This window comes from Cokeromyces recurvatus, assembly GCF_025118155.1.
Source record: "Cokeromyces recurvatus strain NRRL 2243 chromosome Unknown BX663scaffold_1, whole genome shotgun sequence".
In the NCBI taxonomy this organism is placed as follows: Eukaryota; Fungi; Mucoromycota; class Mucoromycetes; order Mucorales; family Mucoraceae; genus Cokeromyces; species Cokeromyces recurvatus.
The window spans coordinates 103,810-126,560 of record NW_026251387.1 but is presented as its reverse complement, the minus strand read 5'-3'; the positions used below and the strand labels follow the sequence as shown (position 1 = coordinate 126,560).

General features: G+C 30.3%; 10 protein-coding genes across 10 annotated transcripts; 6 read left to right on the top strand and 4 right to left on the bottom strand.

The window, feature by feature from the left end:
- Positions 1-839: 839 nt before the first annotated feature.
- On the top strand, positions 840-2,472 carry BX663DRAFT_528327 (CwfJ C-terminus 1-domain-containing protein-like protein; the record flags this gene model as incomplete). The annotated part of the gene is made up of 5 exons (XM_051530153.1): positions 840-1,142; positions 1,212-1,611; positions 1,675-2,108; positions 2,166-2,266; positions 2,334-2,472. The coding sequence occupies 5 exons, from the start codon at positions 840-842 to the stop codon at positions 2,470-2,472; spliced, it is 1,377 nt and encodes a 458-aa protein (XP_051387464.1).
- A 287-nt stretch (positions 2,473-2,759) lies between these two features.
- On the top strand, positions 2,760-4,826 carry BX663DRAFT_547204 (uncharacterized protein; the record flags this gene model as incomplete). The annotated part of the gene is made up of 3 exons (XM_051530996.1): positions 2,760-4,487; positions 4,561-4,630; positions 4,693-4,826. 3 exons carry the CDS (start codon positions 2,760-2,762, stop codon positions 4,824-4,826), a joined length of 1,932 nt encoding a protein of 643 aa, XP_051387463.1.
- A 94-nt stretch (positions 4,827-4,920) lies between these two features.
- Positions 4,921-5,675, bottom strand: BX663DRAFT_425105 (ML domain-containing protein; the record flags this gene model as incomplete). Its single annotated transcript, XM_051522471.1, has 4 exons — positions 4,921-5,016; positions 5,094-5,098; positions 5,184-5,434; positions 5,515-5,675. The coding sequence occupies 4 exons, from the start codon at positions 5,673-5,675 to the stop codon at positions 4,921-4,923; spliced, it is 513 nt and encodes a 170-aa protein (XP_051387462.1).
- Positions 5,676-5,775: 100 nt separating this feature from the next.
- BX663DRAFT_491043 (peptidase M24, structural domain-containing protein) lies at positions 5,776-7,450 on the bottom strand. The gene is made up of 7 exons (XM_051525002.1): positions 7,434-7,450; positions 6,684-7,251; positions 6,463-6,626; positions 6,284-6,381; positions 6,167-6,213; positions 6,000-6,101; positions 5,776-5,898 (listed from the first exon to the last, which is right to left on the bottom strand). The coding sequence occupies exons 2-7, from the start codon at positions 7,221-7,223 to the stop codon at positions 5,857-5,859; spliced, it is 993 nt and encodes a 330-aa protein (XP_051387461.1). The 5' UTR covers positions 7,224-7,251; positions 7,434-7,450; the 3' UTR covers positions 5,776-5,856.
- BX663DRAFT_491038 (uncharacterized protein) lies at positions 7,317-9,361 on the bottom strand. Its single transcript, XM_051525001.1, has 10 exons — positions 9,180-9,361; positions 9,015-9,122; positions 8,902-8,955; positions 8,332-8,834; positions 8,194-8,268; positions 7,984-8,127; positions 7,826-7,925; positions 7,612-7,754; positions 7,488-7,540; positions 7,317-7,429 (listed from the first exon to the last, which is right to left on the bottom strand). Exons 1-10 carry the CDS (start codon positions 9,328-9,330, stop codon positions 7,396-7,398), a joined length of 1,365 nt encoding a protein of 454 aa, XP_051387460.1. The 5' UTR covers positions 9,331-9,361; the 3' UTR covers positions 7,317-7,395.
- A 1,133-nt stretch (positions 9,362-10,494) lies between these two features.
- Positions 10,495-11,732, top strand: BX663DRAFT_1510 (ribosomal protein L10-domain-containing protein). Its single transcript, XM_051521606.1, has 2 exons — positions 10,495-10,578; positions 10,658-11,732. The coding sequence occupies exon 2, from the start codon at positions 10,697-10,699 to the stop codon at positions 11,624-11,626; it is 930 nt and encodes a 309-aa protein (XP_051387459.1). The 5' UTR covers positions 10,495-10,578; positions 10,658-10,696; the 3' UTR covers positions 11,627-11,732.
- Positions 11,733-11,842: 110 nt separating this feature from the next.
- On the bottom strand, positions 11,843-13,173 carry BX663DRAFT_528323 (COX15/CtaA family; the record flags this gene model as incomplete). Its single annotated transcript, XM_051530152.1, has 2 exons — positions 11,843-12,746; positions 12,890-13,173. The coding sequence occupies 2 exons, from the start codon at positions 13,171-13,173 to the stop codon at positions 11,843-11,845; spliced, it is 1,188 nt and encodes a 395-aa protein (XP_051387458.1).
- Positions 13,174-14,287: 1,114 nt separating this feature from the next.
- On the top strand, positions 14,288-17,245 carry BX663DRAFT_491031 (uncharacterized protein). Its single transcript, XM_051525000.1, has 3 exons — positions 14,288-14,887; positions 15,003-15,580; positions 15,693-17,245. The coding sequence occupies exons 1-3, from the start codon at positions 14,410-14,412 to the stop codon at positions 17,100-17,102; spliced, it is 2,466 nt and encodes an 821-aa protein (XP_051387457.1). The 5' UTR covers positions 14,288-14,409; the 3' UTR covers positions 17,103-17,245.
- A 1,986-nt stretch (positions 17,246-19,231) lies between these two features.
- BX663DRAFT_425186 (periplasmic binding protein-like I) lies at positions 19,232-20,594 on the top strand (the record flags this gene model as incomplete). The annotated part of the gene is made up of 4 exons (XM_051522476.1): positions 19,232-19,385; positions 19,468-19,617; positions 19,702-20,113; positions 20,273-20,594. 4 exons carry the CDS (start codon positions 19,232-19,234, stop codon positions 20,592-20,594), a joined length of 1,038 nt encoding a protein of 345 aa, XP_051387456.1.
- A 153-nt stretch (positions 20,595-20,747) lies between these two features.
- BX663DRAFT_1427 (7 transmembrane sweet-taste receptor of 3 GCPR-domain-containing protein) lies at positions 20,748-22,584 on the top strand. Its single transcript, XM_051521581.1, has 5 exons — positions 20,748-20,919; positions 21,009-21,146; positions 21,225-21,345; positions 21,412-21,653; positions 21,730-22,584. The coding sequence occupies exons 2-5, from the start codon at positions 21,067-21,069 to the stop codon at positions 22,412-22,414; spliced, it is 1,128 nt and encodes a 375-aa protein (XP_051387455.1). The 5' UTR covers positions 20,748-20,919; positions 21,009-21,066; the 3' UTR covers positions 22,415-22,584.
- The last annotated feature ends 167 nt before the right edge of the window (positions 22,585-22,751 follow it).

Below are 22,751 nucleotides of genomic sequence, written 5' to 3'. Positions count from 1 at the left end.
TGTTCTCTAATAAAAGTTTCTAATCGTCTCTAAAAATTCTTGCAACCATCTCTTTTTAGGCTATAATCCTGTATAAGAGACTCTTACATTTTAATTGAAAAAAAAAAAAAAAAAAATACAGTGACGCGAATGTATTTTATAAGCCCGTATATGTTAGAAGAAAAAATAGAGTACTGCGTTTTATGAAAATCAAAAAATTTCCTTTTTTTTTAATACATATTTTTTTTTTAAACTAGACGCAAGAATGTCAAATAATTATAAGGTGTAAACTATCTTTAATCATTACAGAAAATAAAAAATAATAAATATTGAATCCTCTCTCTCTCTCTCCCTTCTTTTTTTTTCTAGCCTTGTAACAGGATCAACTAATGGTAAATTCAAAGAATTATTTGCAAAAACCAAACAAATACACGAGAAATATGGTCCTTTTGACGTTCATTTATGCACTGGCAATTTTTTTGATGATGACACAAATGAAGGTTCTATCCAAGAACTACTTGACAATAAAATAGAAGGTATATCCTCTTAACATTTACATATGTATACATATATATATACATATATATATTTGATTCCTCACTAATAGGAATGAAACTTATATAGTTCCAATAATGACTTATTTTATTATTGGAGATAAACCTATGCCCGATTTTGTTCAAAAGCATATTGAAGCAACAGATGGGGAAATTTGTTCCAATTTATATTATCTCGGTAAACAAGGGATTTTGACAACTTCAGAGGGACTCAAGATGGCATTTATTTCCGGTAAACATGATGAAACAGCAACCTCATCTTCTACGTATACGAAAAAAGATATACAAAACTTACGACTCACTCGCATGCCTGTTACTTTACCAGCTGGTGTTGATTTTCTATTGACGTATGAATGGCCTAAAAGTATATCTGAATTGAGTAGTTTATCCCCTATTCAAATCAATGAAGATAAATCATCTATTTATATTTCAGAATTGGCCGCTGCATTAAAACCTAGATATCATTTTGCTGCATCTCAATCCATCTTTTATGAACGTGAGCCTTATAAAAATATAAAGAGCGGGTTGGCTGCGACAGAAGAAAGATCTGCCCCACATCCTACTCGATTTATTGGTTTAGGTGATGTCTTGAATAAAGAAAAACAGAGAGTAAGTCTGTAGAATAAAAAAGCAACTTTATAGTCTAATGTCGTCTATTAATTCATTTCGCTTTCAAAGTGGTTTTATGCTTTCAATTTAGTTCCTATGTCAAAGGCTTCAAAGGAATTACTGGAAACTTTACCTGAAAATACAACAGAATGTCCATTTACAAATTTATTTTTAGAAAGCAACAAGAGAAAGGAGAGAGAAGAGGATCGCCAAGGTGGTGGATCATTCTTTTGGGGAGAGGAGGCAAAGAGAAGTAAATTATCAAATGCTCCACCAGAAAATTATATTTGTAAACGCTGTAATCAAGGCGGCCATTACTTTAAAGACTGTCCACAAGCTGGTAATAATGAACCACAAAGGCAGATTCCACCAGAGGGATATGTATGTCGTATATGTAATGAACCCGGTCATTTTATCAAATTTTGTCCACAACGAATGGTAAAAAATTCTCAAGCAGCACAGCCCAAATGTAAGTTACAAAAAAAAAAAAAAAAAAAAAAAAGGCATCCTCTTTAATTTTAACCTCTTGTAGTGGATGAATGTTGGTTTTGTTTATCAAATCCTAAGCTAGAGAAGCATCTTATTGTATCTATTGGTACTGAACTTTACGTAACATTAGCAAAAGGACCTGTTGTTTCATCTAAGGATAAAGATAGTAAAGTTCCTGGAGGTGGTCATCTCTTAGTTATTCCAGTTAATCATTATTCTACTTTTGCCAAGATTCCTGAAGAATCACATACTCAAGTTATTACAGAGTTGGAAAAATATAAAGCTTCGATTCGTCGTTTATTTGAAAAATATGATCAAGATATGGTAGTATTTGAAGTATCAAGAGGATCTTCTAAGGGACTTATTCATGCTCATATTCAAATAGTCCCTGTGCCAAAATCTAAATCTGACCAACTTGAAAAAATAGCTAAAGAGCAAGCAGCTTTATCAAATATAACCTTTTTAGATCAAGTACCTGTAAGTAAACTAGATTTAAAATTGATTATAAAAAATTAACTTGACCCTACATAATAGCAAAATCCAGATGTTCCTTATTTCAAGTTAGATTTACCTAACGGTAAATCTTTAGTTCATGTACTTCAATTTAGAGAACGATTTAATTTGCAATTTGGAAGGTAACTAATAATAATAAAAGGCGTGTTTATAACTATAAACTCTAAATGATTATATGTTTATCTGTAGATTGGTGATTGCTAACGTATTAGGTGTCCCTGAACGTGAGGATTGGAAAGCATGTAGTCAAACAGAAGAAGAAGAAAAGTTAGATGCAGAACAATTTAAAGCTGCATTTAAGCCATTTGATTTTTCTTTAATTGAATAAAGCATTATTTATCATAAAAGAATAACGACAGATTTTTTTTTTTTTTTTTTTTTTTTTTTTTTTTTTTTTTTTTTTTTTTTTTTTTTTTTTTTTTTTTTACATCTTTTTTGATTCTATATCAAAAATATGTATAGATCTATTGGACTTTTAGGAAATGACAAAATATTGATAGATAAAAAAAAAAAAAGGGTCAATAAATATGTATGAATTTAAGCTGCTGGATAATTTATTTGCTTTTTTTTTTCCTATAAAAATAATAAAAAGTTTATTTTTATTGAAATTAGCAAATGTCACTATTAAGCGATGTACTACCTATCATAGAAGAAAAGAAAAATGCACCACCCATTAGCAGCAATTTAAGCCCTAAATTACTTCCAACATTCCTTCATGAACAAGCTCGTCTAGAACGGCTTTCACAAACATCTATTAATAAACCAAATGCAGATCGATTTTTTTTTGAGCCCATTACACATGAATCATTTAAAATTTTTAATTATAATGAAGACACTGCTATGGAGGAAATGAACGTTATAGCTACTACATCAGTTGATAGTGATATGACTACCATAAATGATACGATTAATTTTTTATCTATAGGCAGTTTAGATATTTTAAATTATGATGAGGAGAATGTACATGATCTTATACCAAAGGAATCTGGATTAACGTTGAATTTATCAAAATATAAAGAAAGAAGAGAAAATACTGAAAGAGAACAACAATCAAGATTATTAGAATCACCATTAATACAGAATATTCAGCCAATACAAAATGTTTGGTTAACTAATGCTACAGCTGTTCATCTACCTACATCACAACCATCGTCAACAGCTATGGCAACAACTACTGAAGTGGTATCAGAAGCATCAGCAAACTCTTTGATAGCTACTGCTAAGGACATTTTAGTTTACGATAGCGAGTTAATTGATACAGATATTTCAGAAATGGAGAAGAACACAAGCAATGAAATATACGCTTATCCTGAACAAATGATTCCTATCTTTACTACCCCAGAACAACAAACAGAATCTGATAAAATTGGACAAATTGCTTCTGGACAATCTGATATGTTCTTTCACATCAACTTTAACAAGTCAATTAGTGAACTCAACTTTCCTTCAAACATGTCTGATACCTCTCTCAAACACGGCTGGACACACTCAGGCAAACTCACTTTCTTAAAGGCCATGCTTGATAAACTCGCTGATCAAGATCTTTCAATTGCAATTGCGACCTATAATATGGATGATGAAACAATGCTTATTTCTTGGATTGAAGACGAACTCAACTTGGCCTGTGCCCGTTTTAGTCAAGTTTTAGATTCATGGGAGGGTAACTATGGTATCTTTGTGAAAACAAAGCGAACCTCTGATCCCCACACGTCTATCATTCAGAATATAGAAGCCTCTGTTCATCTCCTGATATGTATGGATGTACGCATTAGTCGAGACGATAATGTATTTAAACAGATCAAAGGGGCCAAAAAGACAGATGGTATAGAACAAGAAGACTATCTACCTATTGCATGGCTTGTTAGCTTAGGCTCAATAGAAGCTAGAGCCTTTGACTATTTCATCAAAGACTCAATATCGTTTAAAGAAGCAAGTAAAAAAGAAGAATTTAAACAGTTACTTCGTATTGAAAACATAAATAATTGGCCAAAACATAATAAAATGGATCATAAAGAATTAGCAAGTCTAGTGGCAGATAATGTCAGCTTGTGGCTATCATTAGACAGTCAGCATATCACCTCACAATACCAATTCAGATCCACAACACAATTACCTCAATCATATCATTTCGCTAATCTCAAGACTATTCCTACTACGACTACTACTACGACTACTACTGCTAATACTACTACTACTACTGCTGCTGCTGCTGCTACTACTGCTACTACTGCTACTACTACTGCTACTACTACTGCTACTATTCAAGATGAAGAAGTAGAAGATATGAGTATTAGTTCTGGCTCTGAGGAATTAGATGATGAATTGAAAATATATATTGAGGAGGTATTACTTTAATAATCCATAATTTTCGATTATGAAATTCATTTTTTTTATTTTATTTTATTTTTTGTTTTAGTCCATGTTCCCTATGTATGAAATAGAATTACGTAAGATGAATGAAGAATCGAATACTTCACTCATTAAAGGTAACACACAATGAATAATGAATGACATGACCATCATATTAATGATTTTTTTTTTATGGTAGATATTGAATTGAAAAATAAAATATTAAATGAATATCAAGAAGAAGTAAATAAGATGAAGCGTAAATATCAACAATCATTGTTAGAAATTATTGAAAGATACAAAAAAAGAGCCAAGGAAGCATTTATTCACTAAGAAGGGAGATATCATATCCTTTCTAATTCCCATTTCCATTTAACTCGAAATAAAATATATATGTGTATATACAAATATTTATACATATACACACTTATAATAATGTACGCGGGAAAGTAGTTTGACCAATAAGACAAGTAACACGCTTCTTTTTAGGTGTAAATATTTCTGCATGTACAGTGTATTTTCCCTATTATATATAAACATACATTAGTAACAAATATGAGTGTATACACAAATATATATATTTATATATAAAATACTTACAGGAGCTATTGGTGAATTTTAGTATGTATTAAAACAAATGATTAGTCTATTTCTATGGTTTTAGTTCAATAATATAATTTTTGTACTTACGAATTTCCTTTGGTAAACTAACAACCTTATTAAATAATAGTTCACCTTGAGGTATAGGGCATTTTTCACCAACTTCTTGAATTTTATCACAGAAATCAAACTTCTTTTGTAGTAACTTTACTACTCCAAATTTGACAATTATCTCGACGACAGTTCCATTTGGGACAGTCTCAGATAAATAGCCTTTAAAATCAATTACAAGGTCTTTTCCTTTAACAGGAGGGTCAGGATTTAATGATATATAATCAATACTGATCATTATTAAAAAAAAAAAAGTAATTAATAAATATTTGTTTGTTTGTTTGTTTTGTTTGTTTGGGTCTATTATTACGTCAAAATGTCATTAGCATCACCACAATTTTTAATTAACTTGGTTGAATCCCCCATGTAAGTGGCTAATTCATTATCATTTTGAATAAGGAATTCAGGTAAATAACCCGCATTAATCAGGTTAACAAGAATTCCGAATATAATAGCTACAATAAGTTTCATTTTCTTTTTTTCTTTTTTTTTCTTGTAGAAGATAAAAATAAAGTAAAATAAAGTAAAATAAAATAAATACACTTTTTAATGATAATTATTATTTCTCAGGAAAAAAAAAAAAAAAAAAATACTGGACATTACATAATAAATCCTGTTATCACAGATTTTTTTTTTCTTTTTGAAAATGATATTAGTCTGTAAGTATCTCTACACCATCGTCATGAATATAAAGCTAGAATCAAAAAAAAAAAAAAAAATATTTATATGTATTTATATACATGCAATATTAATTATACAATTAACTTTTTTTTTTTATTATTGCTATGATATTACCGTATGTTCAAACTGTGCACTTCTACTGCCATCAACTGTAGAGATTGTCCACTGATCTGGCCACATGATTCCTATCGCTGACCCTTGGCAAAGAATAGGTTCCTATTGAAAGATAGATAGATGGATATAAATAGATGAACATGTTATGTATAGGAACATACACTTACAATAGTAAACGTGGTACCCGATTCCATGACACCTTCTTCTTCATTTACTACAAGACACGATTAGTTAAGTTTATCCATTGTAAAATGCGTTTATATGTATATTTCTATTATAGTTACGATGGTGATAAATCAATGGTAAACAATGAAATTCGCTTCCAATACCATGTCCTGATAATTCATCAGATACAGAATATCCAAACTTTGTTGCATGTTCACTATCATATACAAAAAAAAAAAGGGGGAGGGGAATATAGATTAACAAACAAACAAACACACACACACATATCACATTATACCAAATAACTCGACCAATCTCTTTATAGGGTACATTAGGTCCACAAATAGAGATAGCTTTGTCTAAACATTCTTTCGTACATTCTACTAGTGCTTTACCCTTTTCATCTACGTTTCCTACTAAAAAAGTTGCTGATGTGTCACCATGATAACCATTTAAATAAACCTATTTGTATGTATGTATGTAAAACCTTAATATGGCAACTCTATGTATATACTTTACAGTTACATCTACATTGATGATATCACCATCTTTTAATGGTCTATCATCGGGTATTCCATGAGCTATAATATTATTAATCGAAGTACAAACACTTTTTGGAAATCCATTATAATTCAAGGGTGAAGGATATGCATCTTGTTCGATAATGGCTTGATGCACTGCTCTATCAATTTCATTGGTTGTTATACCTGGTTGACATAGACTAGAGCTCATGGATAGAATTCGTTTAGCTAATTGTCCTGCTCTTCTCATTCCCAGTCTATATTCTTCATCTTTCTGGATCACAATCTTGGGCGCCCAACTAGAGGTGGTACCATGCTCTGCATAAGGTGGTCGCATAATATGTTCTGGTACAGATCGATGAGGCATGTCACGTACATTGATCTTGGCTAATGAAGCTGGTACGAGCCTCTCATAATTACCCCAACGTTGAATGTTCTTTACAGACAGTGATCTACGAGGATTAGATTGGATTGAATAAGAATGAAACTGTTTTTTCTGAAAGAATAAAAGTCGATTGCTATATTTGCATCTATTCATTTTTTTTTTTAAAAAATAAATAAATAAATAAATAAATATTTATAAAGAAAAGTCTGAAAGAGGAAAAAAAAAAAATAAGCGGGGATGCTTGAGTTTTTAAATAAAGCGCATAAACAAGTTTATTTATTTTAAAAAGTAAAAAAAGTATTCACTTTGATTCTAATAAGAGTATTTAATTTTCATCAAATAATTTCCAATGATTAAGTCTAAATAATAATAAAAAAAAATTAAAAACATTGTTCTTTTTGACGTAAATAAACTTACTCTGGTGTAATTTTAATGTAAATCAAAAGGAATTTAAATAAATCACCTTCAGGCTGTTTATCAAAAAAAAATAAATAAATAAACAAACATTCTGTCAATAAAACATTAAAAAAATAAAACTTACGCGAAGAAGTGGGGGAATAGCATAAGGCTCTCTAATACTCAAATAATACTTAAAAACATGCATAATAATGTCTGCATCTGTAGGCATTCCAGGATATTTAGGCGTAAATCTATAAGCAGCCATTCGATTGTTCTTTGCAAGTTCTAAATAACAAGTTAATTGGATTCAATATGTATACTATATATACATGTATGTATCTACATATTTCTTTTACCTTTAACACGTTCAATAATATAGAGTCTACCATCTAGATTCAAATACCCTTCTAAGCTAATAAAATTTTCAATTTCATATAAACTAAATTCAGAATCATTCTAAAGAATTTAAAGTTAACAATTAAAATGCTAATCCTATTTTTTTTAATATACTTACAGCATTAGGAAGAACTAAGGAAAGCGCAATTGCTTTTGCAGGACAATTTGCTAAACGTTTTTCACCTTCACCTTCGGGTGAAAGAAGATGACTATAAATTTCGATTGATTTAGATAAAGGTCGCAAAATCTTGCTTAATAAAATCTATATATAGATATATGAAAAGGTAAACAAATGATATAGATACATATAGGCGTATATAATATTTACATCGGTCATCTTATCATAATAAATGCGTGACGCATGATCATTAAATTTAGTCCAATATTTTTGAATATCCAGCATCTATATTATAGATACATATATAAGCATGTGTAAATAACGTATTACTGGTCTGGTATTACTTACTTGTTCGATTTTGAAATCTTCAACTACTTCAGGCGTAGGTGATAAAAACCATAATAAACGTTCACGATGAGTAGTAGGTTTAAGTGGTGGTCGAATACAAGGTACATATTGAAGCTTGGGTGTTTCAGAAGGCTTTTTGGTTGATGCTGAAGTTCTACTATAAAGATTAGAAGCATTCATTACACCAGTAGTTGAATTAGTAACAGTAGAAGACATCATATTTTGCTTTTGTTGAAGTAATTGATTTAAACCAGTTTGATTGATTTGCATCTCATTCAAATTGAAGCCTTTTGTATTAAATGGGTTACTAGTAGTAGTCGTAACTGGGTTATTCGTCAAAAGGGTCGATTTTGGTTGATTGTATAATCTATTATTCAACGATGTAGTTGGCTTTGTTTTGTATGTAAATAATTCAATAAACTTCTTATCTTCAGTCTTATTGTTATTCACTTCTGTAGTAATAGGGTTTTGAATAGTTGTCGGTTTTTTCAAAGATTTCCATTCTAAAAAAAAATACATGATTAAAAATAGTTAAAAAAAAAGATGTTCAATATATATAAAAATCATTACCATCCATTAGACATTTAAATACAAGTTCAAGTCTATTTAAAAGAGGACCACTTTCTAAAGTATATATAATAAATAAATATTGGTTGAAATTGAGCCTAAAATATATAACTTACGATGTGTGTAAAGCTTGAATGGAACGTTTAACTTTGAAAAGAAAGGATTGATTATATGTTTTGTTACTTTATATATATTATAGCTACAAAGAGTTGTTAAGAAGCATTCTATATATAAAGTGTTAAATTAGTAGAGATTTTAATAAATATAAACTTAAGCATTACCTAATATAATGGCAACACGAGTGTTCAACAAGTAAGATACAATTCGAATATCAAATACTGTTGCAAAATGATTGATTACCAAAATGGCAAACAATACTAGCAGATTATTATAAATTATAAATGAGTTGTACGATGAATACGAAAACATCATTACAATTAAATTAGATCATTAAAAAAAAAAATAAAAAAATAAAATAAAAATAAACGCGTTGACTAAATCATTAGCCTAATGAAAAAAATGTGACTTGCTTATTTGATATATGCGAAGAAATACAAATAATTAGTTGTATGTTGTGGGCATACATCAAAGATGTCAGTGCCAGCAAAATTTGAAGTATTAAATGTAGGTTCAGTAAGTATAGATCAAAAATCAAGTATTCTTAGTACACATTCTTTAGAAAGAGCTTAATATGGTACTTATTGACAGTTAGATGACAAAAATCCTTCCAAAGCTTATTCTCTATACATTAAAAAACAGAAGCCTGTAGTTTGTTAAATATATACACATATCTGAACTATATTGTACAAATATCATTCTGACAAATGTAAAAACATATGTATACTATCATAATATTATCTTCATTTTTTTTACCCAAAATGATTAAAAAAAAATGAATGTCTACACTTTGATGTTCATGTATTTATGTTCGTACCTTACTTAAGGGATATATTAAGTAGGCTAATTGATTTAACGAATATAGCTACTAAGAGGATAGCTCAAACTTAAACCTATCAATCCAGATATACATATACTTATACAGTAGTTAAAGACTCTTATCAATAAGGTGTTTATTAACTAGCATGAAAGGATATACAGAGTTTTTCGGTTTCAAGATGGTTATCAATGCAAACATATGTGTTGTGATTACGCTATATCCTTGAGCTAATAGAAATAGATGATTACTATTTGAGAGCTATTAACTTGAAATAAAGCAGTCTATTATATGCATTTATAATTCATAATAGAATGTAAACTATTGTATACTTAATTATTATGTTAGAGTAAATTTTACTTGTATAGACGTTAATATAGCCCATTTTGATAAAATAAATAATAAATTAGAGAGCTTTGATAATTTTTTTATTCGGGAAAAGTAGTTAATTGTGCCTTAACATATGAGGCATAAAATAGATTTATAGTATACCAAGTTGAACTCAAAATAACCCTTTTTTGTTTCAAAAAATCAAAGATTTAAATTGATGCACCTTATTATTAATATGGCATGTCCTCAGAAGTTCCGAAATTTTGTTTGATTGTCTAGAGCTAGAAAAAAAAAAAATCCGGACCGGACATTATTATCATCTTTTCACTACCAAGGACAGCAGCAGTAAAGCAAGTGGAATAGACATAATAAGGGGGAAGGTATGTTCAAAAATAATCTTTCTTTAACTGCCAAAGGTAAAATAAGATGATAAAGCATCCATCCAGTCATCCATCTATAAACGGACATATGACTAATCAATTATGTATTTAATAGTTTCTTTAAAAAGTTTCCTCGAACAGTTAATTATACAACATGTCGAAGAGAGAATCCAAGGCCATTTACTTCCAAAAGCTCAATGACTATTTGACTAACTACCAATCCATCTTCATTGTCAATGTTGACAATGTCAGCTCCAACCAAATGCACCAAATTCGTCACTCTCTTCGTGGCGAAGCTGTCGTTCTCATGGGTAAGAACACCATGGTTCGTCGTGCTTTGAAGGGTATGATCAACGAACGCCCCGAACTCGAAAAGCTTCTTAACTTCGTTAAGGGTAACATTGGTTTCGTTTTCACCAATGATGATCTTAAGGATGTTCGTGAAAAGATCGTCTCTAACCGTGTTGCTGCTCCCGCTCGTGCTGGTGCTATTGCTCCTGTCGATGTCGTTGTCCCTGCTGGTAACACTGGTATGGAACCCGGTAAGACCTCCTTCTTCCAAGCTCTCGGTATCCCTACCAAGATTGCTCGTGGTACCATTGAAATCGTCTCTGACGTTAAGCTCGTTTACGAGGGTACTAAGGTCGGTCCTTCCGAAGCTGTCCTCTTGAACATGTTGAACATCTCTCCCTTCACCTATGGTATGTCCGTTGTTCAAGTCTATGATGCTGGATCTCTCTTCTCTCCCGAAGTTCTTGATGTTGAGGAATCCCAATTGGTTGGTAACCTCATGGCTGCTATCCGTGAAGTCGCTTCCATCTCTCTTGCTGTCGGTTATCCTACCTTGGCCTCCGTTCCTCACTCCGTTATCAACGGTTACAAGAACTTGTTGGCTGTCTCTGTCGCTTCCGACTACACTTTCCCTGGTTCTGAACAAATCAAGGAATTCATTGCTAACCCTGAAGCCTTCGCTGTTGCTGCTCCTGCTGCCGCTGCTGCCACTGATGCTCCTGCCGCTGAAGCTGCTCCTGCTGAAGAAGAAGAGGAAGAAGATGAAGATATGGGCTTCGGTCTCTTTGATTAAGAAGTTTCATCATCATTATCAATATGATTTAATCAAGTCATTTTAATTTATGTTATATAATAAATTGGATGTCTTCATATTTTTTCATATATTAGATATATGTATTTTTTTTATTTTTTTTATCATTATTTTTATTATTATTATTATTATTTTATTATTTCATTATATTAGACAAACAAAATCACTTTATATGTAAGGATAGGATGTGTGTATTAACTATAAAGGAACTTTTCGTAATGCATGAATTAACCAGAAATTGGAAGTTAAAAAGGCTAATGCACCTGCCTGATGAATAGCAGCTAAGCTAATGGGGACCATATAGATAAGTGTACAGATACCTAAAGTAACTTGAGTAGCAGCAGCAAGCATCATTGTATTAACAGCATATCGAGCATTCTTCGGTAAAGGTAAACGACGAGAATAGGCCCAAAGGGCAGTTGTTGTCAGAGCGGTAAATTCAGCCAAGGTTCGATGATCAAATTGAGCAGTAACAGGGTTTTCGAGCAAGTTACGCCATTTACCGTGGTCGGTTTCCTTTGTATAATGATCGCTCCAGAGTTCATTTAGAGGGGGGATATAACCTTCACCCATTTTAGGGTACTCTGTATAGATTAAACCAGCATCAAGACCAGCAACGAGACCACCTGAAAGAGCAGTAATGAAGATGAGGCCACCTAATAGATTTGTATATTTACGGAAGGGTTTCAAGATAGGGTTATTAAGCATCTCAGCGACTCCTTTAGGGTAGGTTCCATTTGCGATTTTATTAGCACGAAGAATATCAGCAGCTGAAAAGATGGCACTTGCATAAATAATGAGGGCTGTACAGAGATGAGCAGTGAGACGATATTGACTCACACGTGGAACTGCACCAGGCTCCTTCATTAAGGCTTCACTCAAACCAGATTTTACCATAAACCAACCCATGAAACCTTGGAAGCCCATTACACTAGCAATGAATAATACTTGCTTTTGAACTCTCTTTGTCATGTATCCACGTCGAGCGAAATAAATAGCAGGTAAAATTAAAGTCATCCCAATAAAACGTCCAATCATTCTATGTCCCCATTCCCAATAAAAAATACCTTTAAAATCTTTTAGTTCCATATGACGATTCAATCTATATAATTGTTATATTAGTCTAATTCTAAAGCAATCCTCCTCCTTCTTCTTCTCCTCCCTTTTATGGTACGAAAAAAAAAAAAAAAAAAAAAACGGGGAGGGAGAGGGGGGGAGGGGTAAGCAAATAATAAAGGTATTTACAATTTATATTCAGGATATTGTTTGTACTTTTCAAATTCTTCTCTCCATTCTTCTTCAGATCTCGGAGGCTTCATACCAGAGATAACATTCCATTCAACAATAGATAACCCAGATTCAGTTAATCGAGTCAAACCACCCACCACAACAATTGTGAATACTAAACTAGCATTAAAATAGAGCCAATAAGCAACAATAGGCTTTGTATGTGTAATAACGGACTTGGTGGTAGTTGAAGATGTTTTGACAATATTATTACGAGCAGCAGCAGCAGTTATGGTAGACATAAATTTCTTCTTTAAACCATTACTAGAAGTGAAAGAAGTGACAAGTTGAGCACTTTGTTTATATAAGATCCCTTTTTTAGCTTGTTGCTGTAGACATGCTGTTGAGAAAAAGCTGCTTATTCTAGCATGACTTCCCTTTTTAACTAGATTTTGATACAATACTGAACCTGATAATACATTAGGCGAGCGTAAGACATTTGTTGGACGACTGAGTGTCACTAACCTATATAATGAACGCGGTATCATTCTTTTTTTTTTTTTTTTGAACACGTATACTTTCTCCTCCTTTTTTTTTCTTTTTCTTTTTTTTTTTTTAGAAAGAGAGAGAGTAAATTTTAAAAGAAAAAACCAAGTCGATAAACTTCAGGGAAAAAAATAATAATATTCATTTTAACAATAGAAAATGGCGGGAAAAGGAAAAAGAAAAAATCAGAAGATAATTCTATAATAATAATAATAATAAAAAACTGTGTCAGATTTCATCTTGTTTGAGATTAGGCTTTCTTTTTATTGTTTTATTGTCACAAATAGTATTTGGGGTAATGCATGCAAGTGTTTCCTTAATAGCTCCTATTGAAATAGAAAGTTAAAGGTTACTATAAATTATAAACAAAGTTTAGATAACTAGAAAGAATCTTCTTTTTTTTTTTTCTATTTTATATATTGTATGCCTCTACGTCCTTTATTTATATATCGATATCTGTATATATTTTTAGTCTTTCTCAACAATGCCACTTCCGCCTTTTAAATACCGCTTTCCTTTTTCTTTTTCTTTTCTTTTTTTTTTTTTTTTTTTTTTTTTTTCCGAGTATAATACAATTAGGATTTATGCTTAATAATGGAGGCTATTGTAAGTAAATAGATGATAAAAGCAAATTATAGTAATCCTTTATTTAGGATTAACAGTCCAATATATAACATTATATTTATTATAAATCGAGCTATTTAATGTTATATGTATTCTTCACTCATCATAAATGACATAGCCTACTCCTGAAATTTCTCCCTTATTTTTACCATTTTCTCCTTATTATTTTATTTACTCTCTCTCTCTCTTCCCCCCCTTTATTTTTGCTTTGGTACAATGTAAATCAAAAATAAAAATATTATACGCATTTGAATTACTTTATATACAAATATTCATGTATAATTGACTTTTTATTCTTCTTTTTTTAATATTTTTCTGTGTGTGTGTGTTCAATATTAATTAACTACAACAACAACAACAACAACAAAATGTATTACTCAATATCAACATTAAGCCTAGACGGATTAAGTATAGATGAAGATACAAGTGATGATAACGGTAGAGGAAGAAAAAATACGCAAAGTACTACATCATCATGGTCTTCTTCTAGTTCTTTATTCTCTAATTCAACCGTTTTATCATCTATGACTACTACTTCTCAACAAGACGATAATGAAGAGCAATCCACCTTTTATTATCATTATCAATTGAATGATTTTTTCAGTATGCATGAAGACGATAAAAAGAAAGAAAAATTATGTGAAATACTGTCTCGTTCCGCTTCTCATGGTGATATACAAATGATAAAGCAGATTATCATGGATGAAAGACTAAGTCCATATTTGAATTTGGATGTATCAGATGATGATGGCTCTACACCACTTATATATGCAAGTTGTTTTGGTAAGCTTGAAGTCGTAAAATATTTATTAGAGATGGGAGCCAAGTTAGATGTACAAGATAAAAGTAAGTGATAATCTGTATAGCATAGTTTTGCATGCATAATGTAAAAATTCACCTACATACTATACACACTATACATACTATACATACATACATATATATATATGTATGGTTTTAGTTGGCTGGACAGCGCTTATGTGGGCTACTACAAATGGTCATAACCAGATTGTACAAGTTTTATTAGATTATAGTGCCTCCTCAGAAACAAAATCGTTGAGTGGTAGAACAATTTATGACCTTGTAGATACAGAAAATGAAAAAATTGTGTCTATATTGTATGACAAGTCGACTCATAAGATGAAGGAAAGAAAATTAAATAGAATAAAATCAAATATACTCTTAGTAGATGATTTGAAAATGATTACAGATAGTAGCAATCAACAACAAGTAGAAGGAGAAAAGGAGAAAGAACAAGAAGAGCTTAATGAGTATCAAGCTAGCTTTAGATCAGTTCATAAGTTTAACTGGGATGAATGTTTACCAGATCAAATGTTTGTCTTTGCTGAAAAGGATATTGATCATATTTTAAATGTTTCTATTTCTCATCTTGAATTACCTTTAAACGCCAGATCAGAAATTTATGTGCCTGCAAATATTATTTTTTTATGTGCAAGGTATGCTCATTATTATACAAATAGAGAACTTGTATATCAATTATTATCAAAAGCAATCGAAAGAATCAAGTACATAGTGAAGGTAACTTTGAGTCTTTTCCTCCCCTCCATTTTTACTTTTCTTTTTTTTTTTAAAAAAAATTTTTTTTGTTATTAACTTTATATACATGTACAAATGTATATGATTATCAAAGTCAAATAGAAGTGATATTCACATTTTAGCCTTTTGGATTGCTAATTTGTCACAATTATTATTTTATTTAAAGAAAGATGTGGTTTTAGTTGTTGCTACAGCAGAATATCAACTAGAGATTTCGGAACTTATATCTGAAGCATACACATTACTTATTATTGATTCTGAAAGGAGAATAGACTGTATCCTTGAACCATCTATGCTTGAGTTTGAACAAATTGATGGACTTGACGTTGTTGAATTTGCTGATGATTGGCATCGGTTCTTTAGACGAAATCGACTTTCATCGATATCTTCAACACATCATCGAAAATCCTTTAACTGTAGCACACCAAGTTCAATAGACTACTCATCCTTGCAACCACCACTCTATCGAACCAGTTTATCACCTCAATCAGTGACCTCTCTTCTCACATCTACCCTTTATGTCCTACAATCGTATGACGTTCAGCCTGTCATTGTCATTCAAGCAATTGCTCAGCTCTTTCATTTTCTCTCCTGTGAACTATTTAATATTATCCTATCTAATAGAAAATATCTTTGTCGTTCAAGGGCTTTACAGATACGTATGAATTTAACTATAATTGAGGAATGGATTCGAGAGCATCAACTTCCATTATCATTAAATGCATATTTTAAACCCGTTATTCAGTTAGTTCAATTATTACAATGTGTTTCTCAACTTGCAGAGTTGATTGATTTTATCAGCACTATCAAATCATTTGATTTATTGAATCCTATGCAAGTAAAACGTCTCATTTTAAATTATAGATATGAGGTCTCAGAGTCAAGGATACCAGAAGAAATTGAAAAATATACAATGCAAATAGCAGAGGATACACTAAAAAGCATACAACTTGAAAAGCAAGAGGAAAAGAATTCTATTTCTACAAGTAACAATAACAGCAGTCGACCCAGTAGTGTCTCTAGTTTAGGTAGTCTTTTGATGTATAGTATATCACAACAACAGCAGCATAATAATAATAATAATAATACGGTATCACACATGCCAATACAGAATATGGACTACTCTAGTAGTAATAGAGCCGATCACTCTGAAGATGATGTATGTTTGACTATAAATAATAGTAATAATAGTGAAGATGATGTAGGAAGAGAATGGACTGTTGAAAAACGAGATTCAAAATACATGTTACCATTTTCTTTGCCAACAACAACTAACATGGTTCATTCAGGTTGGAATAGTAGCAGTTGTCATGATAAGGTGAATATAACACAGGATACCTTGCAAGATCAGAATAATAAGAGTTTATCAGACACTATATATTATGAATTAAAGCAAAAAATAAAGGCAGAAAGAGAGAAAAATGCACGAGAAAGAAGTGTCATTCCCACAATACCAGAAGACTGGCTGCAACGCTTAGATCGACATAGTCATGATCAAATATAAACAATATGTTATACATATAGGTATATAGTATATGTTATTCTCTTTTTTTTTTCCCCTTTTGTACAATAACAATAAATACAGTATTTTACGTATTTTATTTAATTCAAATGAAATAAAAAAAAATCTTTATATTTTTATATAAACATGTATATATTCTATATAATATGGCCATATTAAGTATAGAAAATGTTTAATTACGTGTAGTGTGTACAAAGTAATTATAAAACTAACTTACCATATACAAGTAAATAAAGTTTAGATTAAGAATAAAAATTGAATAGAATAGTTATTTTTATTTATTATAAGAAGACGCTTTATTTGAATTGGAGACTATATTAGTTTGTAGTTTATTAAACTAGAAAATTTTGTAGCAATCACAAAGTACTACATGTAAAAAAAAAGAAAAGGGGAATTTATTTTAAAAGCCCTATAACAAGCTTCTCAGGTGGCGTTTTTTATTGGTAAACGTAAGGCTATAACATAGTATTACCTTCACTTTCCTCAAAAAAAAAAAAAAATCTTTTTCTTTAGGATTTGCTACATACATGTAGAGTCCATCTAAAATACTTTACAAGATTTAGGATTATATTCATGTAGAGTAGTCTAATCATATCAAATAGATTGTTTCATCAATAAACAGTCTATTTCTGAGGCTATTTAGGCCATCAATCTGCTTTGTTATGCATTTTAGTTTATTGTGTATTAATAGAAACAATCAAAGTTGGGGATTTTAATATAGTAATTGGTGCAACATAAACATGTACTCATAATATTACATCTTTAAGAATATTTGACTCAACTATACGTATTGTTTCTAGAACAATTTGTACGTAAATCTAGTGGTCTATAATAATATAAAAAGGGAATTTTTTTTTTAACAATTGCATATATCATAAAATAGATTAATTGCTGTATCTTTTACAAATATATATGACATTACTTGTTGATAATAAAACATTCTATATCACATATAATTGATCGAGAACATCTTCTTTGGTAAATAATTCTAATCAAACATCATTCACAAGTATAAATGATATAAATATAAAATTCCATATAAAGACAAAGAAAAAAAAAAGCGATCTCATTAGTATCATTGATAATAAAATTGATCAATTAAACTTAGTTGAAGATTTGCTAGCAAGTCAAGTTTGATAATAAAAATAACATTAATATGTACTTTACTTTTCTCGAAATTGCTAATAGGATTAAGACTATTAAAGTAAATAAATTACACAATAAAAAAAAAAGAAAAACTACTTTGAAAAAGACTCAATAAAAATGCATCTCTTTAATTATGATTAACTCTTCAACATAGTTAACTTTAATAGACTTGCATTAATAAACCTAAATTTTCTATTAATTTGTAGTTTTGACATGAAAAGTAAGTTTAAAAGCTCTGTGTACATAACAGTTTCCATTCTTCTCCTTCTCCTCCTTCTTCTATTCCTCCTTCCCCCTTTTTTTTTGTTGATTTTGTTCCGAATGATGAATATCAACTTGCATGCATTCTATTTTAACTTGTTTTTCTTTCTTTCTTTCTTTCTTACTTCTTTTTTCTTTCTTTTATTCATTAAAGTTAATCATAATAATATCTTGTAAATTTTTAAATAAACCAAAGACTCTTCTTAACTTATTTTAACTATGGCTCATCAACTACCTTTTGAGGATTCTTCAACATTCAACTCATTAGCATTTGGAAGATTATTAAAAGACGATACATTAAATAATATTAATCAAACTGATAAAAGTACTGTGTTTATTATACCGAAATATAATACAACAGGAAAGACCGAATTAAAAGTAATTATCATGCTTTTTTTTTTTTTTTTCATTGAGCATAAAATAATTTATTATATTTATTGCTTAATTTAGATTGGTATCCTATTACCTTTTACACAAATAAATGATAATCTTACGGCTCAAATAGTTTGGGGGTAAACTCAATAAATATACAAATATATACACATGTATTTATTTGCAGACCAATCGTCATTTAATAAATATTAAATAGTGGCTCATCAGCCATTCGAATGGCAGTCAATGAGATCAATAGTAAACAAATTATACCCAATGCTTACATTACTTTAATCGAAAAAGACTCATTTCCCGATTCTTCTCTTGACCAAATGTCAGTCACAAATGCAGTTTATGCATCAGTTACTCTATTACAACAAGGCGTCATCGGTGTCATCGGTGATATCTCTAATTCTTGGACGAGTCTAAGTGCCCTTATGACTTCGACTTTAGAGATACCTCAATGTTCATTCACTACTAATGCTAGTAAGATAATTTTCTTATTTCTCTCCCCCCCTTTTTTTTTTCCTTTCTCTTACTTTTCTTTTATTGACTGATTTGTATATAGTTGCATTTTCTGATAAAACTCAATATAAATATTTTTTCAGGACCATACCAACTCAAGTTTTGGTTGCAGATGTAATGCTTTCTTTTGCATTGAAACAAGGATGGAATAAGCTGGGAATTTTGTATACAGATGATCCTCTTGGTCAACAGTGTATGTTTATATATAGATACATGTATTATTATCTATATATTGACATATATATATATATATATATATATATATACATATATGTAGTTTATCAAAGGGCTTTGTTACAAGCTGCAGATATGGATCTTCATATATTGCAATTCCAATCCATTGAAACCTCTAATAACCCGGATAATATTATGAATGCTTTAAAAAATATATCGAATAGTGGTGCACGTATCATCATGATAGCAGCAACAGTGAAACCACAAGTACAAATTATGATTCAAGCTCGTAATATGGGCCTTGTGAATAGAGATTATGTTTGGCTTATGTTAGGAGATACATCAGAACAATTAGAAGCTGCAGTCATTCATTATAATAAAAATCATACTGATAATACAATTAATTATGACTTGGATTATCAAGGTCTATTTATGTTCGATTATTGGTTATCTTTGGATGGATATGACCCCTTTGAGAACTTTATGAATAAATGGCTTACATTAGATCCCAATGCGTAATAAGCAATTTTATGAATTATATTGTATATCTTAACCCTATTATATAGTTATCCATATGCTGGTCATAGAAATACAACATCTTATGAAGGGTAACTTTTTTTTCTTAATATAAATGCATATAAGTATAGTATAATAATTACTGTTTATAACAATAGATTAGCATACTCATGCATGATGATCATGGCTGAAGGTTTTGGGAAAATTGTTAATAATAGTAAAAATCAAACAGAAGAACTGCAAAGGTTAGCTTTAGGTGAATTAGGTGATGAAATGTTACCAACTGCGTTTAATATTGGATATGTTGGGCCACAAGGACCAATGTTATATGATTCAAATGGTGATTTAACTACTGGGTATGTATTTATAATTTCGACTTTTATATATTTATATTATATATGTATATATATATATATTTTTTTAACTTCTACTCTTACTCTCCTCCCCCCCTCCCCTTTTTTTTTTGACATTTACCAGTAATTATTTAGTTTATAATTTACAACATGGCATCAAAAATGTCGTTGGTAAGAGTACTGGAGGTATTCTAAACATGACCGCAAATCCTATATTTTTTGATGGAACAAGTCAGGTAATAAACAGAAATTTTATTATTATAAAGTACCTTCTCCTTAAATCTATAATAGCCTCCTCTTGATTCACCTCCAAGTACAGCTTTAAACCCAGATATAAATTCTCCTATTTCTCATGCAATCTTGGTTTTATCATCTGCTGGTATCTTATTTTCACTTGCTTGTTTCTTTGTAGTATTAATTAACCGAAAAAATGAAATATTTAAAGCGGCAAGGTATCATGATAAATCTCTGTCTCTCTCTCTCTATATATATATGTATAAATATTTGATTTAAATTTATAACATTTTCTTTTTCTTTATAGCCCTCTCTTTTGTTGTTTAGAATTAGTTGGATTTATATTAACCTATCTTTCAGTTATCATGATGATCGGTATCCCTACTACTACTACATGTATCGTGAAGCCTATTACATTTAGTTTAGGTTTCATATTAATTTTAGGGTATGCAAATACAAAAAAAAAAGGAGGAGGAGGGAGTGGGAAATAGCGTATTTATTATTTTATTTTATTTTTGTATAGAAATATGATTGCAAAAAACTATCGGATTTATCACATTTTTAATAATATTTTTATAACGCGAAATGTTATTACGGATATGCATTTAATTAAAACTGTAGTTGCTTTAATTGGCGTTGAAATGGTAAAGAATAAATATATAAATTACGTAATATAGAGTCATGTCTGTTTATTGATTTTATATACGTAGATGATTTTAATAGTAGGTCTAATTGTATCAAAACCAATTCCTACGAAGTTTCAGGCGTCCTTTTCTAATCACTATTGGACATGTGAGCCTCAGGGCAACAATAAGTTATTGTTCATGATTCTTTCAACTATCTATGCTGCTTGTTTATTATTATTTGCGACATTTCTTGCATACAAGACTCGGTTTGCTGGTAAACAATACAGTCGTTATAGTGAATGCAGACAAATGGGATTATCTGTATAGTAAGATATTTACATATATTTACATACATACATAATTTGCTTATTATTATTTTTTTATTATTGTTCATATAAATAGTAATATTCTATTTTCAGCATTAGTTGGTTTTGCCGTTGTTGTAAATCCTTTGGCCGACTTTTATACAAAATACTACATTGATGTTATCTCTATTCTTTGGGCAGCATCCTTTTCTCTAACGATTTTATTTTTACCTAAACTATTTTCTTTCTATAAATTCAAATTGAAAGAAAGAAGAGAGGAAGTTGATAAATTGCAAGAGAAATCAACAGGGGCACCGACACATAGGAGTCTCTTTTCATTTATGAATGCTTCTAATAGTGATTATCATAATAACAGCAATATAGAAGTGAATCATGGTATAAACGAGTTACTTAGTCTAGATCAAATACTAGCAACAGATGATCTTATTTTATATGATGATCCTACTTTACGTAGACGAAAGCCTAGTGCTATCAGCACTACTACTTTAGATTACAATGGAGACTCTAATCATTTTATCGAAGTACATGAAGGAGAGATGCCTATTCGAAAAGTATTTCGTTATTTTCCTTATTTATCTCAATGGAAGATGAATCATGTTATGCTATTTCCCTGGTTAGGTTATTTTTCACATTTTTCGGTATGTCTTTTCTTTTCTTTTTTAACAAGTATTATTTTAATATATAATATATTAAATAGGATAATGAAAAAAAGGGAACAGTCATGTCTTATCATCAAGCAACCGTTTATTCTGCTAAATTAGAAGATTATGTGCTCAAGATACATGGTCAAGGTTGGACAGATATTTATATTCAATTACCTAATTTAAATACATTGAATGTATGGGAACACTGCTTTAATCAAAGAAAAAAGCCACATTTTCATGATTTTAGACGTCATTCATCTAATGCACTACAAGAACAGCACGATAAAAGAAACAACAGTGCCACTAATGAACAGCAAGAAGTACTACAGCAGTCATTGGATGTTACACGACATCCTCATGATAATAATACAACCCTTATATTAGATTCTAATATATCTTATGATCATCTGTTGAGAAGAATGAGTGATAAATCATATGAGGATGATACAGATAC